Consider the following 18,401-nt stretch of genomic DNA (forward strand, 5'->3'; position numbering starts at 1 on the left):
CGGCCTTTTGGCTAAGGTCAAGTGTAAAAGCCAGTGCCTGGAACTGGCCAGCACCTTTGTCAGTTCCACTGGACTTGGTCATCCTGCCACCTCGCTTTCTCTCTCCTAGTTCTGTCTTTTAGTTTTATTTCTCAAGCCTGTGTCGTATACTGGGTAGGGGGGACTGGAACCTAACTGCACGGGTCTCCAGTAGCATTTTCTTGACACCAAGGGCAGATAAGGACACTACCAAAAGAGAAAACTACAAATCAATATCCCTTAGGAACACGTATGCAAAAATTCTCAGGAAAGTAGCAATCCATATCCTGCATGTTAAAAGACTAAGAGGGATTTATTCTGCAATGTAAGGTTGGTTCAACACATGAAAATCTACCCCTGTCACCTACCAAATTATCAGAATGAAGGAATAAAACCACATGAGAAAAAGCACTTGACAAAATTCTCATGATAAAAAAATTTAACTAGAACTAGAAAAAGTTCAACTAGAACTAATAAAAGCCATATAAGAAAAACGCAGCGAGCGTGTACTCAAAGTTCGAAGACTGTCAGCTTTTCCTCAAAGATCAGGAACTAGGCAGGACAGCCCACTTTCATCACTCTACACCACAGATCCTAATTGCCAGAGCAATTAGGCAAGAAAAAGAAACAAATGGGTCCCACTTAGAAAGGAGAAGTCATCTCTGCTCACAAATACCACGATCTTGCCTCCAGGCAACCCTAAGCCACCACCAAAGATGGCTGAAACTGATCAATGAAAATTCAGTAAACTAACAGGGCCCAAGTCAGTGCACAAATATCAATCTCTGAAAAGGAAACTGAGCAAACAGTTTAAGGCTGGGACACAGCTCAGAGGTGGAATGCCTGCGGAGCACATGAGAGCCCCTGGTTTGGCCCCCAGAACAACAATAGCAAAAGTAATGCTACCCACAAGACATCAAGATGAATGCAATACTTAGGGATTAACCTCATCAGTGCAATACAAGAGTTAAGGACTTGCAAAGTGAAAGCTACAAAACACTAAGAAATTACAAAACACCAAGAGCTAAATACACAGAAACACATCCATGTTCATGGACTGAAGACATAATATTACTACAATCTCAATGCTACTACTCAAAGCAATCTACAGATTCAATGCAATCTCTATGAAAATCACAATGTTTTATGCAGAAATAGGAAAATGCTGGCTGGGGATTTAGCTCAGTGGTTCCACTGCCTGCCTCGCAAATGCAAGGACCCCAGTTTGATCCCCCGTACCAAAAACAAAACAAAACAAAACAAAACGTGGGTCAGAAATAGAAAAATGCATCCTAAGATTCATATGAAATCTCAAGAGAATAGCAAAACAACTCTAATAAAAACACAAAGCTAAAGGACTGACATTTTGAGATTTTAAAACTTACTGCAGGTGCTGAGCATGTGTATAATGGGCTTAGGCCCTGGGTTTAATCCCCAGCACTGCCAAAAAGACAAAAGAACCTACACAATGATAAAAAAAACTTACTACAAAGCAACAGCACTGGAAACAGTATGGAGCTGGCATAACAATGGACAGTGGAACAGAACACACAGCCCCCAGACAAACTCTCCCAACTACGTCTAATGGGAAAAGGCCGTCTCTCAACAAATGCCACTAGGAACACTGAACACCCACCCACCAAGGGACAACGCTGGACCCTCAATTGTACTGTTGACAAAATTTAACTCAAAATGGATCAAAGACCTAAAACTACACTAACTCTCAGAAGAGAATACAGGGTGTGAGCTTCCTGCCATTTGATCCGGCAAGGGTTTCTTGGACACCAAAGATAAAGGCAACAAAAGAAAAACAGAAAAACTGGATTCCATAAAAACTGAAAAACTTGGGGCTGGGGATTTAGCTCAGTGGTTCCACCGCCTGCCCTGCAAGCACAAGGACCCCAGTTCGATCCCAGGTACAAAAAGAAAAAAAAATTTTAAAAGCTGGTGCATAAAATATTTGCTGTGTACCAACACAGTAAAAGGCAACCTGCAGAATGGAAGAAAATACGGGCACATCGTTTATCTGACAGGGGAGGGGAAGTATCCAGAACTTATTGAGAAAGCACAAAACTCAATGGCAAACAGCCCGAGTCACAGACAAGAGACCTGAGCAGATACACAAAACAGTGGCACCAGCTCATGAAAGGAAGACATACACGTGGCCATAAGCACACAAGGGGAAGACGCTCATATCAACTGTCTGTCAGCCAGGAGTGCAAATCAGAACTACAGCAGAGCCAACCTCATGCCCACTCCAAAGGCCGTCATCAAAATCAACCAAATGATGAGTGCTGGTGAGAATGAGGAGAGATGGGAACCCCTGTGCACCGTCAGTGGGTGTGTAAAACAGTACAACCGTGGAAACCAGTATGGGTAGTTTTTCAAAAAATTATAAACAGAATTACCATAAGCTCCACCAAATTCCACTCTTCACATATACCCAAAAGAAAGCAAGGCTTCAAAGCCATGCTTACACACTCATGTTCATAGCACCATTATTCACAATAGCTAAAACATGGGTGCACTCCGGCGTCCATCAATGAGTAAATGGATAAGCAATATGTGGTATACACACAATGCAATGTTATACAGCCTTAAAAAGGACATTCTGGCAAATGGTACATTACGGATCAACCTTGAGGACATGATGATAAATGAAATAAGTCAGCTACAAAAATACAAAATCTTTGATTCCACTCACGTAACTGCGGGGTTTAAGCCACACTGTGTCATCGTGACTAGCTCAGGAGCCTAGGGGATTGGTGGGACACCTTTCTGGGTGTATCCGGGTGGGTCATGGAAATGTGGCCTTGGGTACCCTATCTGGTCCTTGGACCTTCCTCTCTGGCATTGTTCCCCTGATGCACTTCCTACCTGCCATGAAATAAGTATCTGTGTTCTACCACACCTTCCCACCGTGATGTTCTGCCTCAGAGCTACCATGAACTGAATCCCCTGAAACTGTGAGCCAAACCAACCCTCTCCCCCTTTAAGATGTGGTTATTGGGTATACTGTCTCAGCAACAGGAAAGCTGACTAACACAATAACGTATCTCAAGTAGTCCATATCATAGAATGGAGTTGCCAGGGGCTGTAGGAAGGGTGAGAATGGGTGTTACTGTTTAATAGGTACAGTGGTAAGGTACTGGCTGCACCACATTTAGTATCTCGTAACATACATAAAAATGGTTAAAACTAAAAATGTTAGGTTATATGTATTTATTCGAAATAAAAGAAATCAGGGAAAAAAGAAGATAGCAAAAGTGAAAAGGGCAATTGCATGTCAATCTCACTTAAAATACAATATTGAAGCCGGGGATTTAGCTCAGTGGTTCTGCCACCTGCCTCGCAAGCACAAGGTCCCGAGTTTGATCCCCAGTACCAAAGAAAAGAAAGAAAACACAATATTGGGGTTGGGGATGTGGCACAGTGATAAACTGCTTGTCTAGCCCACATGAGGCCCTGGGCTTGGCACCACTGAAAAAAAAAGAAAAGAAAAAAGAGGACAATTCAGTAGTATGAGACTAATCAAACTTACGAATGGAATTATGAGCCACTGTAAATAAGCTGTTGCCCTAACATATCAACCTATCAAATAAGGAAAAAAACCTGAGACAGGAAGAGGTCCCACTTACCCCCACTAACTCCGAAAGCCTGACACAGCAGGCTGCCCCAGGGCGTGAAGGCCCACCTGAAGGGGACAGCCATTTGTCACAAAGGGCAGAAGCTGGTGTGCTCAAAATCAGGAGCAAATTATTCAGAATCTTCACTTTTCATTCTGTGTGACTTCTGACCAATTAAGACACAAAACAGAAACTGAAACAGCAACGACTATTTCTGGGCTATTATCTAATTCCCCTCTTATCAGACATTTACTTGAGTTCCTCTTTTTTTTTTTCTTTACTCAAACTCTGGAATGAATAACCCTGTGAGTTCATCTTTTTCTCCCCAGTACTAAGGGCTGCACCCAGGGCCTTCACACTGAGCTACATTTGTATTCCTTGTTACTTCTGAGACAGAGTCTTGCTAAGTTGCCTGGGATGGGCTGGGACTTATGATCCTCCTGCCTCAGCCTTCCAGAGTGCTGGCCATGCGCCAACATGCCCTGCTCTGGAGTCTCTTACGATTAAACAACTGAAGTGATTCAAAGGGTATATGAGGGTTTTTCAAGACTCTTCACACACACTGCCAAACTTCCCGTATGACTGCCTGTCACATATCCCATCAATCTAGGTGTTATCTTTGTATTACTAACCATAGCCAAGTTGGGTTCTTGTTTTTAATTTGGATTATCCTTTCCTTTTTCTGACTTTCTCCCTTTGCTTGCACTTCTTCCTTGGTAGCTAAATCACACCCCTCGCTTGACCCCTCTTAATGCGGTTCAGCTGCACAGCGGTTACTGGCAGTGACGCGCACACTGGGTCTGTGAAACGTTCAAGCAGATGAGTCCTCCCACCATCACACCCTGTGCAACTTGGACATAAGTAATTCATACCCTTGTGTGACCTCTGGGAATAGCGTATCTTTATCTTCACCTCATGCACTTCATGGATGAGACCAAGTACTGAGAAGTTAACGTAGTTTCCCCAAGGGTACCCCCAGGTTTAGCCTCAGTCCTAAGACTGTTTGTATTGAACATCTCAGAAACGGAGACTCACTCCACTGATAGCACGGTGCACAGAATGTGACAGGCAGCTCATCACAAATGTTTTTACTAACACCGAAACAGCAGGTGCCTCACAGTCCGTAGTGTCTGAGACACACTGGAATGGGGGCTTGGAGGGCAAGGACCTAGCAGACCCAGCAGGCGGCAGGGCTCCAAGGCCAGGGACCCTCGGGCCTCGCAGCTGCCCTCACTCTGCACAGCTGCGCTCGGCTTCCACCTCCGCTGCACAGAAGCCAGACAGGCATCACAGGAGCTGAAAGGCTGCTGGACAGTGGCCGGGGGAGCAGCCAAGGAGGGACAGAGGACAGCGCAGCAGCAGAGGAGAGGCTGCCCGGGCATGGGCAGTACTTCCAAACAGGTTTCCCAAGCAGGGCTTTTCAGCATTAGAAAAACCCCATGTGAAAACTTCTCGACAAATTTCTACCCACTTTCACCTCCTGACCACTCCAGCGGCTGACCCCACAGAATACTTACTACGCCTTTGGAGAGATAGTTATTGACAAAGTCCTTCCAAGTGATTTCTCTCCCGGAGCGCTTGAACAGGATGTACAGCATGACTCCACCCCAAAACAGGGCAGTCCAGAGGAAGTACAACCTGAAGTCCTTGTCGTCCCACGGGAAGTCACCCTAGGCAAACAGGGAGGGAGTCTCTGTGAAGAGCAGAACTTCACAACACGATCTATGCCACAAGACACCAGTCCCTCCCCACCTGTCCCAGGGCCACAAGTGGAACTGCAAAATCAGCACAGAGTTGGAACCCAAACCTTCTGGAACCTGGACCACCAGTGGGAATCATCCTTCTTGCCCTGGCGTTTTCCTCCACCGCTACTTGCTCCCCCAGAAGACCGTGGGGCACTCGCTGGTTTTGGTTCTGCTGTGAACAAAGAACACACAGGAAGTAATGCCGGCTTCACAATGTTCACAGGTTTCCCCTACACAGGGTAACAAAGATCTAGCACAAAGCGTGTTGTGTCAACTGTCAGCTACCGAATAAAGTACCCTAAGGATGGCTGCAAACAGAGTAGGAACCTCCACAGAGGCCGAATGCTCTGCCTACTCCATCCCCTGAAACAGGCACTATCCCCAGAAGGGCGCTGCCACTACGGCCACTTCACAGGGAAGAGACTGGGCTCAAGCAACTCACTAGGGGACTTGTGGCTGTGCTGAGTGGCAGTAGCTAAGCAACTGGGGTTTAAATCCAGGCAGGCAGAGTCCAGAGTCCCAGTTAGAAAGCAAGTGCCCCCTTCCCCATCCTGCAAAGGAGACCCTGAACAGCAGGTTCTGTATTTGGAAGGCAGTGACTTTAAGAACTAGCAAAGAACACGCACCTTGGGCTGGGTGCAGCTCGGGGCAGAGCACTTGCCAAACATGTGCAAGGGGCTCGGATTGATTCCCAGCACATCACACACACATACACACACACTCACACACACACACACCAACAAAAAGCAAAAACAACCTTATTCACATAACTGGTGTGCAAGAATCTGATACTAGTCACCGTTCCAGGTTAAACTGGCCCTCCCATGCCCAATTTATACACTGAAGTTCTGGCCCTCAGTATCTCAGAACTCGACCTCACAGAAACAGGGTCTTTACAGAGGTCACCAAGGCAAGAAAGGTCAGTAAGGTGAGCCCTAACCCAATACAACTGGTGTCACTACAGGAAGGGAAATCTGGTCAGAAACACACATGCACTCATGCACAGGGAGTGATCTGAAGAGACAACAGAATGACAATCAGCTACCAACCTAGATTCTTCTCTCACAGCTCCCAGAAGGAGCCATCCCGCAGAGACTGAGTTTGGAACTGTAGCCTGTGGAACTACTACCCCTTTTAACAGCATCCTAACAGACTAACAGACATGAACATCTTCCCTCCCACCTCTTCATCCTCCCAACCCACAGTGCCATCGACCGTCTTTAGCCAGGAGCAGGCCGCAGGCACCATCACCCACAGTGGCTTTGTGACCCTCACCACACGTGCTGCACACGTGGAGAAGGCTGTGAAGCGTGCATGCTCAGCACCACCCTCCCCACCCCATCAAGGCACAGGGCTGGGAAGCTGCAGGACACCGCTCCAGTGGTGCTGGGACCCAAACTACTCTGGGCCACAGAGAAAGCAAGGCAAAAGGAGTGGAACTGTTACCTCGTCCCTCTGCCCCAAACCAGGATTCAGACCACAGACCGCAGCCTGGAAAGCCTGCATCCATTGTCATGTGCCTCATGCTCCCACCCAGGGCCTGGGGCCACCTTCAGCCACACCAGCACATCTGGCCCCTGGTCCCCAGTCTCACTTTCACTCCTCTGCACTCCCTGAGCATACCCGTCTCTCCTGCTAGATGACACATCCATTTGCAATCAGAGGTGCAGCGTGGCCAGGCAGCACCTGCTAAGCGTGTGTGAGGCCCTGGGTCTTACTGGTACCACCCCAATAAAAAGTCACAGGTGACTTATTTTTCCTTACATTCTCCTAAAGAGAAATGAAGCCAGTTAAACCCCAACTCACGCCAGGCACTGCAATAAAGGGGATCACACTTGTGGAATGGGGTCAGGATGTTCAGAGTCCACATGACCCCAGCCATCCAGGCCTAAGAAACCCTCTCTGAATCCCAAACTTAAGACAGAACTTAACAAACGTCAGGAGCAATTTTAAAATCACGGTTAAATAAGTTGTATGTATTGGGTTTTAAGACTTTTCTCAATGGTTTAAATGATGTGTCAGATACATCTATCAGTCTTAGTTTGACTTCTATTTTAAAAATAACAGGGAAATGTAAAGGTACAAGATCTCAATGATGAATGTAACTGCATTTTACACCAAAAATGTACCAATAAACTTAATGGGGAAAAAAAAATAACGGAAATATGAGCATAAAATCAAAGTAAAATGAAACATAAGGCCTACAGGATTTTGTATGTACCTGAAACCTATAGTTTCAAAACTGACTCATAACTCATTTTTTGGTTAGTGGAAACTATCACCATCATTTATTAAGGAAAACAATAAATTCCAACATAATCTTTTTAAAAGGTACCTTTTTTTTCTCCTGTAACTTCTTTAGGTTCACTAGCTTTTTTTCCATTTTTTCCATTAGGAAAGTATTTTTCAAATCCTGTTAGAAAAGAAAAAATAACCCTCAAACTAAAATTCATCAGCTTTTGTGTATGTGAGTTCCCTTCTTTCTAAGCAGCTGATACATTATTTAAAGCATAAGCTAAACGCATAACGCTCCTTGTGCAAGTCTAAGGGACACAGTGCACAAGGCAGAGGTGCTAAAGGAAAAGCCTCCTGGTGCAACTGCCTCATCTGTAAAAATATCACAGGTAAAAGCAACACAATTCCACCTGTTATCAGAAATAAGCTGGAGTCAGGGAGAGGGTACAGGAGGAGGAGGAAGCTGAGAGTCACCCTGACCCTGCAGCTAGGCACGCACCTGGTAAACACCTGCCGAGCCCTCAGCAAGAACACAGAACATACAGCCGCACCTAAGCACTTACCTTTGGGAGGTCGGGAACAGAACCTGCGATACACAGCAATCATGTCTGTCAGAAGAGACCTTCTGGTGGCTGTCACTCGCGCTGTAGCACATTGATAGAGCTGCAACACAACAGGAAAACAAAGACATCAGGGTTAGTCCAGATACAGACGTCAAAAGGGCTCCACTGCCGAGTATCACAAAGTAGCTGAAAGGCTTTACCTTCCACAGGTGTGTACACCAGCGCAGAAGACTCCTCCCAGGAAGAACCAGGGTAACCTGGCACCACGCCACTGGTCTAGCAACAGTGCAGGACACAGACAGACACTGTCATCCACAAGCAGCCCAATTACAACTATCTAATGACAATGTTTACCTAATCTGCAGCCTTTGAAGGGAAACTCACACTGGAAATCTGCTGCTTCATACTGACCCATTTTCAGGATCTCTAACACCCGTGTTCATCACTAGCTTCCCCTCACTCTGAGAAACACCAGAGATGAGCGGGTTATGAGAGCAGGGGGATGTTGGCCCATCTTCGGAGGGTCCGGCCCATGTTCCTGGCCCTGGGGCTGTGACAGGCAGCGCACCACAGAGGGAGTGTGCAGTGGAGCAAAACCCGGAAGCCAAAGAGGAAGGGCTGGGTCCCAATTCTCCCCCTCCAGGGCCCACCCCAAAGACCTCATGACCTCGCCTCGTCCCCACCTCTAGAGGTTCTGCTACTGTACCTCCCACAGCGCCACAGTGGTGACCAAGCCCTTAACACACGAGCCCCTGGTGGGACTTCGTGATCCCACCTATGACATATATATGAGGCCACAGGCCAGTGCTGCTTGCTAGGATAATACTAAATTTTCCTTAACTCAGTAAGAAAGCTGTGGCCCACCATCACTGATAACTCTTATACCAGCAACATTTGCTAAAGATCTGTGATCTATTATCACCCAGGTGAGAATGTTACAGAAGTCCCATTACAGAAGTATCTTCACTTTGTATAACATGTTACTAAAAAACCGTGGCTTAGAGAAAACAAAGTAAAATATAAACAAACCAATTAAGTTCTCTTAAATTTTTAACCTGCACAACTAAAAGTAATCAGTGGCAAGGGGCATTGAGGAGATAGACTGAAAGCTGGCAGAGAAAAAGCTCAAGTAATCATACCATTTTGCAAAGTGAAAACTCAGCACCATGGCGGGGCACAAGCCTTTAAATGCAGGTATCAATGTTTAAAGCAAAAGTTCATCTGTATTAGCGTCCATTATCATTTGCCTCTTTGTCTGATAAGAAAAATAAAACATCAAAAAGTGAATAAAGGGCCAGGGATTTAGCTCAGCGGTTCTGCCGCCTGCCTGGCAAACACAAGGTCCCAAGTTTGATCCCCGGTACCAAAAAAAAAAAGTGAATAAAGCCCCTTCACATCCACTAGGGTGACTATAATCAAAAACACAAGTGTTGGTAAGCATGTGTAGAAACTGCAGCCCCTGTACGCTGCTGGTAAGAACGTGAAACGGTGAACATGAAACGGTGCAGCTACTTTGGAAAATAGTCTGGTAGGTTCTCAAAACATTTACTGTAGAGTTTCCATAGGATGCAAGCAATTCCATTCCTACCCAAGGAAACTGAAAACCTATTTGCACACAAAAACTCTGTACACAAATGTTCATAGCAGCATTGGTCTTAATGGTCAAAAGCAGGAACAATCTAAACATCCATCAGCTGATGAACAAATAAAAGTGGTATATGGATACAATGAAGTATTATCCACTCATAAGTACTGAAATACTGATACAAGGGTGAACTTTGAAAACATTATGCTAAGTGAAACAAGCCAGACACAGAAGGTAACATGTTAGATCATTCCATTTATATATGTCCAGAATAGGCAAATCCAAACAAAAATAGATCAGTGAGTAGTTTGCCTAGGACCAAGGGGATGGCTGGCATGAAACTGGGAACAACCAATAGTGGCTATAGGGCATTTTGTTAGAGTGATGGAAATGTTCCGGAATTAGAGATGGTACTAATGGTTGCACAACCTTGTGAGCATGTTAAAAAGAAAATAAACAACACTGAATTGCACTCTTTTTTTTTTTTTAGTGCCAGGGATCAAACTTGGGACCCTGTGCTTGCAAGGCAGGCGCCAGAACCACTGAGCTAAATCCCTGGCCCTGAGTTACACTCTTTAAAATGATGCATTTTGGGCCGGGGATTTACCTCGGTAGTGCTGCCACCTGCCTCGAAAGCAGAAGGTCCCAAGTTCGATCCCCGTACCAAAAAAAAAAAAAAAAAGGATGAACTTTATGGTATGTCAATAAAAATAAGAAAGAGCTGGGAAAAAAGAAAAAAAAAAAGAGCTGACTTAACTTCAAATAAATGCACAACTCTATACTGCAAAACAGGCCAGAAACGCTGGCACTATACATGGTTGATCATGATGCGGATCTGAAAGAATCTGGGACTTAAGTGTATCAGGCCCTCCCAAACCACCCAAGCACTTGGCCAATGAAATAACCACTGTTAAGGCGTAAGAATGTATCATAACCAGCATGATGGCACATGTAATTCCAGCTGAGATAGGAGGATTGCAAGTTAAAGCCAGGTTGGGCAACCTAGCAAGACCCTGTCTCAAAATAAAATTTAAAAAAGGCTGGGGGTGTAATTCAGTGGGAGTGCTTGCTTAGCATCCAAGAGGCCATGGTTCAATCCCCAGTATGAGAAGAGAAGGAGGAAAAGAAAAGAGGCAAAGAGAAAGAAAAAAGGTAGACTAGTACCTAAGTGAATGAAGTATTTGCATTGCCAAACCCATTAAGGTAATGATTAAACTGTCATTCAAGCTACACAGGTCAAGAAATGACTAAGTTGTGTGCAGCTACTCTAGGCCAGGTGCAACCAAGCAGTGAGGACATATCTTCTGCGTATGTAACTTGGGTGGTGTGTCACTCAAAAAATGAGATACTAATTCACAAAATTTAGGGTTACTGCACCTTATCTTTGCTTAGGTTTATGTTTGACAATATGAACACTTTTTAGTTGCTTTTCATCGGTCTTACTCCTCTGAGCATGGTACCTGAGAAATATGGCAACACAGCAAAACCTTTTCCCCAGGTCCCCACTGTGATGTGACTTTTCCTGATCTTTAACAGTGAGAGGAACCTAAGGACAAACCTGTCCCATCAGACTCCCCCACTGGCGCAGTCATCAGGTGTTCACACCCAGGACTGCAGAATATGTATTACCCACACACCCCTTCAGCTATGGCTGTCAGCGTGGACTTCCTTCTACCTCAGCATTGGTGACTCAGTGCCATAACAGTGCCACTGGGAAGAAAGGCCTTTCAGGAAGTGTCCCGCCATACAAACTGCAAACTCAAAACGCAGATCCCTATCCATCTATCGCCAAGTGAGTCCCATATCCACTAGGTACAATAGAAAAGGGATCAGAGCAAGGTAAAGAGGGAAAGCAGACACAATGCAAGGACCTGAAAAACGCAGGGCAGACGGCAGTGTAGGGAGAAACAGAGAGCAAGGGATAAAAGCCAGGCCGGCAAGGGAGCCTCCGGGTAAATTCACGGAGGTAAGCACAGTCAGCCCTCCACTCCCAAGGGTTATCCCTGGATTCCAAACACAGCCCGTAGAAAGTACTGAGAAAAGGGCCGGGGATTTAGCTCAGTGGCGCCGCGTCTGCCTCGCGCAAGAGCCAAGGTCCTGAGTTCGATCCCTGGTACCAAAAGAAAAAAAAAAAAATACTGAGAAAAAAATGTGTTATGTGTGGCGAAGACTTTCCCCCCGGTCATTATTCCCTAAACTACTGTCTAACCACTACGTATTTACACAGCGTATGCACTGTATAAGGCAGTACAACCAATCTAGAGATGACTTAAAGCATAAGGGAGGATGGGCGGAGGATAAATGCAAATGCTGTATTTCCGATCCAGGGACTGAATCTCTGCAGATGTGAATGTGCCAGGGTCCTGGACCCCGCCCTGTGGACACTGGGGGATTGCTGTACTATTGATTATGCCCCCTCTTAAGTGGAGAGGCTGCGCCAACTCCTCCAGCACACGGCTCTGTAAAAGGGGTCGGCCACGTTCCAGGGACCCGGGGCCTCAACCTCCAGGCCCGCCGCCTCTAGGCTCCAAGGGTGGGCGAGCAGGAAGCTGTCACTGACCCTGCGACACTCGCTGGTCAGTCCTGACGCGGGACGCGCGCGAAGCAGGGCCGGGTGGCCCGGAAGGGCCGCCGCCAAGTCCTCAGGCGGAGCCGGGGGCAGGCGGGCCGCGTTCGCGATGCCAACTCCACCTCCGGCGGCTTCCACAACCCGTATGTCCCGGGCCCGGGAGGGGCGCGCTCACACGCCAGAGGCCCTGGGGCTCTCTCCGGTGACCTTGAGGCTCCCCAGACAAGAAGCGGGCCGGGGGGACTCACGGGACTCACCATGCGCAGGCTGTGCTGCCCGACCCGGCCCGCGCCGCTGCCGGGCAAGAGCAAGGGCGCGAGCCCGCGAGGCCGGCAACCGCCCCGGCCCCACAGCAGCAAGCAGCGGAGCGCCATGGCGGCGGGCAGCCTCGGGAAGGGCCACGGCCCGCGGCGCGGCTCCGCACTCGGGAACCCACGCCACCAACAGGCGTCGGCGTCTGCGCCTGCGCCTGCGCCGCGCCCGCGCCCACACCGTCCTGCATGCGTGCCGACGTCGACGTAGCGTAGGGAGCGGGGCTCAGCCTAGGTTTAGGAGTGGAGGCGGGGCCGGACGGGGCGAAGGTGGGGCCTAGCGGGTGGGGCAGGGCCTACTGGAAAGGCGGAGGCTTAGGGGAAGGGCGAGTCCTAGGGGCGGAGCTGAGGTGGGGCTTCGGGCGGTGCGGGGCAGGGGGTGGAGCATGGCCTAGGGGCGGGCGTAGAAGTCAGGGTTGGGACGGGGTGGGGTCGTTGATGGGGCAGGCCTGGGGGGCGCATCTCTAGGTTCGGGTGGGGCCTGGGGCCTGGGGCCTGGGGCGGCCCACGGCTGGGCGGAGCTGTAGACGGGCCTAGGGTGGGCCCCTGGGCAGGTGAGACTTGGGTGGGCCGGGGCCGTGGGCGGGGCGGATCCCGAGGAAGGCCCCCTCCTGGGCGGAAGTCTGGGATCCCGCCACGCGCGCGCTCCGGACCTCCGTCCGCGCTCGTTTGCGCGCCTCCTGTTCGGTACCCGCGAGGCTCGCGCAGCCTGAATCTGGAGACCCACCTCCGCCCAGAGCATCCAGTCTGGCGGCCGTCTCTCAGGGAAAGGCCCCGACTGAGCCCAGGCTCACCTCCAGGTGGGCGCCCCGAGAGCGTGTGAGCGCGCAGGGGGACGGGCGTGGCCCCAGCCCCAGCGACACCCCGTCTGTGCCCTCCCTGCCCAGACGTCTAGGTGCCGCGTTCACCGTGTCCACGTTTACTGGACATCGCTCAAACTTTCTTGTGCTCATAGGTCGGTTTTGGAAGGTGATACTTATCAGCGGATTAGCCATCCAAATGGAAGGGAAAAATAAAATCTCTATTCACAGATGACATGATCCTATCTACAAGTCCCAAATAGGATCATGTCATCTGTGAATAGAGATTTTATCTACAAGTCCCAAATAGCCTGCAGAAAGCTACTTGAATAAACATTCAGCAAAGTTGCAGAATACAGGATCGAACCCAAAAATCAGCGTGCTTTTACATACCTGCAATGACCAATCCGGAAAGAAATTAAGTTATGAATTCCACTTACAAAGCATCCAAAAGCTCAGTGGTGCCTCGCCTCGCAAGCACAAGGTCCTGAGTTCGATCCCCAGTACCAGAAAAAAACATCCAAAAGAATAAAATACCTGGATGGATGTAAGCAAGGAGGTACGAGACTTCCTCACCAGAAACTACAAAACATTGCTAAATTACCCAAGACTCAAATAAATGGAAAGAAATTCCATGTTGATGGAGTAGACATCACTGTCAGAATGGCAACACTATCCACAGATTGCATCTACAGATGGGACACAATCCCTGTCACAATCCTAACAGCTTTCCCCATGTAAAGGCCAATCCTCAAATGCATATGGAATCTCAAGGGGTCTCAAATACACCCTTGAATAATAAATTTGAAGGATTCATTCCTCCCCATTATAGAACTTACTATAATCAAAACTATGTGATCCTAGCATAAGAATGGACATACAGACTAATGGAATAGAACTGAGACCCAGAGGTAAACCAATACAGCTCAATTGATTTTTAAAAAGAATATTGTGTCCATTCAGTGGGGAAAATACTCCTTTCAGCGTTGTTGTGGGAGAACGGGATATTAAAGAATGAGCCAGGGCCCTACCTCACACCATACACAAAATTTAAACATACCTACAACCTAGCTATAAGAAGTAGAGCCCTGAAACCTTGAGGAAAAAAAGACTGAAAACTTCAGGACCTTGGATTGTGCAGTGAGTTCTTAGATATAAAAAACACAACAATAAAACAGGTAACTCATACTTTACCACAATTTAGAACTTCTGCACATCAAAAAATATTTTCAAGCTGGGCGTAGTGGCACAGGCCTGTAGTCCCAGCACTCAGGAGGCTGAGGCAGGAGGACTGCCATGACTTCGAGGCAGCCTGGGCTACACAGTGAGTTGAAGGCCAGCCTAAACTACATAGTGAGACCTTGTCTAAATATATATATATATGGCCGGGGATTTAGCTCAGTGGTTTCGCTGCCTGCTGTGCAAGCACAAGGACCAGAGTTTGATCCCTGATACCAAAAAAATATATATATATTTTTTTTTTTTTCAAGAATGTAAAAAGACAACCTATACATTGGGAGAAAATATTTGTAAATCACGCATCTGATAAAGGTTTGCTATCCAAAATATGTAAGGAATTCCTATAACTCAGTAACAAAAAGATAATCTAATTCTTAAAACGGGTAAAAGACTAATAAACATGTCTCTCTAGAGGGTGCACAAATGCCAATAAGAATAGGAGCAGATGCTCAACATCTTTAGTGATTGGGGAACCACACTAGACACTGGGATGGCTATAGTCAATCTAAAAAAACAAAAAATCAGGTAATAAGTGTTAATGAGGATATGGAGAAACCAAAACCTGAATTTCTGATGGTGGAAATGTAAATGGCACAGCTGCTATGGCAAACAGTTGGCATTTTTTCAAAAAGCTGAACACCGTGTTACCATGTGACAATATGGTACCAGCGTTTCCCCTCCTAGGTATATGCCCAAAAGCATTGAAATGATTCAAACATACCTGTAGGCCAACACTCACAGCAGTATTACTACAGCCAGAGAGTGGAAACAACCCACGCACCCCTCGATGCATGGGTGAACAAAACACGGTCTAGAGACCCACCGTGAAACAGCACTGGACCATAAAGAGATCGAGGCTTAATACTCACTCCGGCACAGATCAGCCCTGAGAATGTGCTAAGTGAAACAAGCCAGACACAAAACGACAGCTACTGCGTGAGTCCCCTTAGGTGGAAATCTAGAATAGGCAACTTCACTGAGCCAGAAAGTAGATTACAGAAGAAGGGAGAAGGGAGTCCTACGTCATGGTGAGAGGGTTTTCTTTTTGGAGCAATGAAAACATTGTGGAAATAGATGGTGATGGTTGCGCGAAACTGTAACTGGAAGCATGTGTGTAATCCTGGTGCTGAAGGAGACTGAGGCAGGGGGGCTGCAAGTCTGAGTCCTGCTTGGGTAACTTACCAGGACCCTAGCTCAAAATTTTTAAAAAGGCTGGGGATATAGCTCAGTGACAGAGTGCCTTGAGGTTAATCCCCCATGGCAAAAAAAAAGGTAAATGTAATTAACACTACTGAATCATACACTTAGAACAGTTAAATTTTACTTTATAAATCTTTATCACAATAAGAAAGTGAAGGGAGGAAGGAGAGGAAAGGGGATGAAAAAAGAATCGAGATGTTTCATGTATACACACCGACACCACACGGAAATGTGATCATTATGTAACGCACACATGTACCAATAAAAATAAAAATGGAGAAAATAGACTTCAATTAAAAAGCAAAGGAAAGATGGGTGAACTGTGGAAAGAGCATGCTTTGTGAAAGACACTGGACACGAAAGGCCACATAGCACTACACCCACATGCACGAAATGCCCAGATAGGCCAACTGTGAGGACGGAAGTAGATCTGTTTGCCTGGGTCTGGAGGAAGGACCCGAGGGGTGAGTGGTTTGCATTTTGTGGGGAGAATGGACGAAAACCGATTGCAGACATTGCTGCACAGCTGTGCGTAAGCTACACTATTGATTTATATCCTTTAAATGATGGATTGTATGGTAATCTGATTATCTCGTTTGTAGGAATGGGCAAAGGGCCTGAATAGACAGGTGGCCAGGGATAGGGGTCCTGCACCTACATGTCTGCCTAAATAAACACACAAAGAGATGCTGAACACCCTTAGTCACCAAGGAAAGGCAAAGCAAAAGCACAAGGGCTCCCACTTCACTCCCGACGGCTCTAATACAGAACAATATAGGTAATAAATATTGATGGGGGCCAGGAGAAACAGGCATTCTCCTACGTGGGATCATAAAACGCTTTGGAAAATACCCAGCAGGTCCGACTCCCGGGGGCCCGGCTGTGGCCCCTGGTATCTCCCGGGGAGTGGGAGACTCACCTGTCCCCAGCACTCAGCACAGCACTGTTCGTGACGGCCCCAAAGTGGATGAAACTGGCCACCAGTAAGGAGTGGGTGAGTGATAGCTTCCGAATCTTCCAAGGTCATCATCCACGGGACTGACCCACAGGTGGGCCTGGTTTGGAAGAAGCAGCTGCAGAAGTCTGCACGCGGCACAGCTCCACTCCACAAGTGTCCACAGGCACGGCGGGACACTGACGCGGTGACTGCAGAAGCTGGGGAGGGGTCCTCGGACGGCTCAGCTTGTGCCCTTGATACCGTTTACTTTTTAGAACCCTGAAAATATATTATCTAGTCACATGAAATACAACAAAAATTAAGACTAGTAAAGGATGCTACTTTTCTCAGTGCTGAGATTTTCAGTAATGTTTACAATGAATCTGACACCTACAATATGTATATTTTTCATAATATGCAATAGTTTTAATAAATATGTAATAAATATGTAATAGTTTTATAATTAAAAGACTTCAAAGTATAAAGATTCCAGGGTAATTTTTTTTTTTTACTGTTACAGAAGGAGGGTACAAGGTTTTAAAATGGAAAAAGTCTCTAAAGTCTTTTACTCCTGTAATGTGCAGAGGCGTTCTTTCCATGTGTGCTTTTTTTTTTTTTTTTTTTTTGGTACTAGGAATTGAACTCGAGTCCTTGCACTTGCCCAGCAGGCAGTGAAACCACTGAGCTAAATCCCTGGCCTCCATGTGCACTTTTGAGCAGTCAGTGTACACTGCAAGCACAGGAAGCTCGTTTGTTCATGATGTCACTCACCTGGACTTTTCAGTGCCACGTGTCTGTGTGTGCTAATAATGCATAGTTCCTGCACTCTATCAGGTCTATGTTCTCTTGAAGGCCTCAGTAGTTGTCTAAGCAGGCATCAGACAGCATTAATTCATTTCCGTTTCAGATGATGCCATGAACAGTATTGTGTGCCAGTATCCACCCAGAGGAAGATTTCCTGCAGAACAGTGATTGTTCAGTAAACACTTTTTAGAAATAAATTTCCAGGCTTTGGGGCCAGAAATTGGACAGTGCTGCCGTGCCCTGTGCGTGCACACTGGCTCCACTAGATGTCAGGAGAGAGCCATGAATATCTGCCCACATCCTGCATTCAAAAAAACCCTTAAAACGTGTTTCTGGGCCCGGGATGTAGCTCAGGGCCTCCGTGCCTGCCTGGCAGGTGCAAGGTCCTGAGTTTCATCCCTGGTATGGCAAAGAACAAAACAAAACCAAAAACACCTGTTCCTGACAAGGGTCTGGGCTTTTTTTTTTTTTTAATCAAATGATTTTGCTGCGGTTCACCTCTAACAACCTTGATACTCTGTCCCCACAGGGAAGCTGATGCAGTGTTTTTCCAGCAGTGCTGGACGTTGGACACTGCTGTTGTGGCCTGCGGAAAGGAAGCTAAAAAGACACCATGTGCCGTTAACGTCGTCCAGATGACAGTGGAAATGCTGACTCCTGGCAGTGACACTAGCTACTAACAGTGCAAGGAGCAAAGGGCCGGGGCGGATTTGGTTCAGTGGTTCTGCCGCCTGCCTTGGAAGCGCAGGGTCCGAGTTCGATCCCCAGT

The 18,401-nt window shown here is 47.1% G+C and overlaps 1 protein-coding gene across 4 annotated transcripts in view; it reads right to left on the reverse strand.

The window, feature by feature from the left end:
• Afg3l2 (AFG3 like matrix AAA peptidase subunit 2) overlaps positions 1-12,856 on the reverse strand; it is a 40,915-nt gene extending 28,059 nt beyond the window's left edge. The window contains exons 1-5 of one of the 4 annotated variants that reach the window (XM_021265270.2): positions 12,599-12,856; positions 8,188-8,287; positions 7,725-7,802; positions 5,452-5,561; positions 5,162-5,314 (exon numbers count right to left, since the gene is read on the reverse strand). In XM_021265270.2, coding sequence (XP_021120929.1) covers positions 5,162-5,314; positions 5,452-5,561; positions 7,725-7,802; positions 8,188-8,287; positions 12,599-12,715 — 558 coding nt within the window. In that variant the 5' untranslated portion in view covers positions 12,716-12,856. Of the gene's footprint in view, positions 1-5,161; positions 5,315-5,451; positions 5,562-7,724; positions 7,803-8,187; positions 8,288-12,598 lie in introns of those variants that run through there. The other 3 variants (XM_004853260.4, XM_021265271.2, XM_087195033.1) reach the window with 3 other exon arrangements.
• Between the last annotated feature and the right edge of the window lie 5,545 nt (positions 12,857-18,401).

The sequence above is a fragment of the Heterocephalus glaber genome, unplaced genomic scaffold (genome assembly GCF_053883595.1).
Source record: "Heterocephalus glaber isolate CG9 unplaced genomic scaffold, H.glaber_assembly_v1.0 deba00000331, whole genome shotgun sequence".
Lineage (NCBI taxonomy): Eukaryota > Metazoa > Chordata > Mammalia > Rodentia > Bathyergidae > Heterocephalus > Heterocephalus glaber.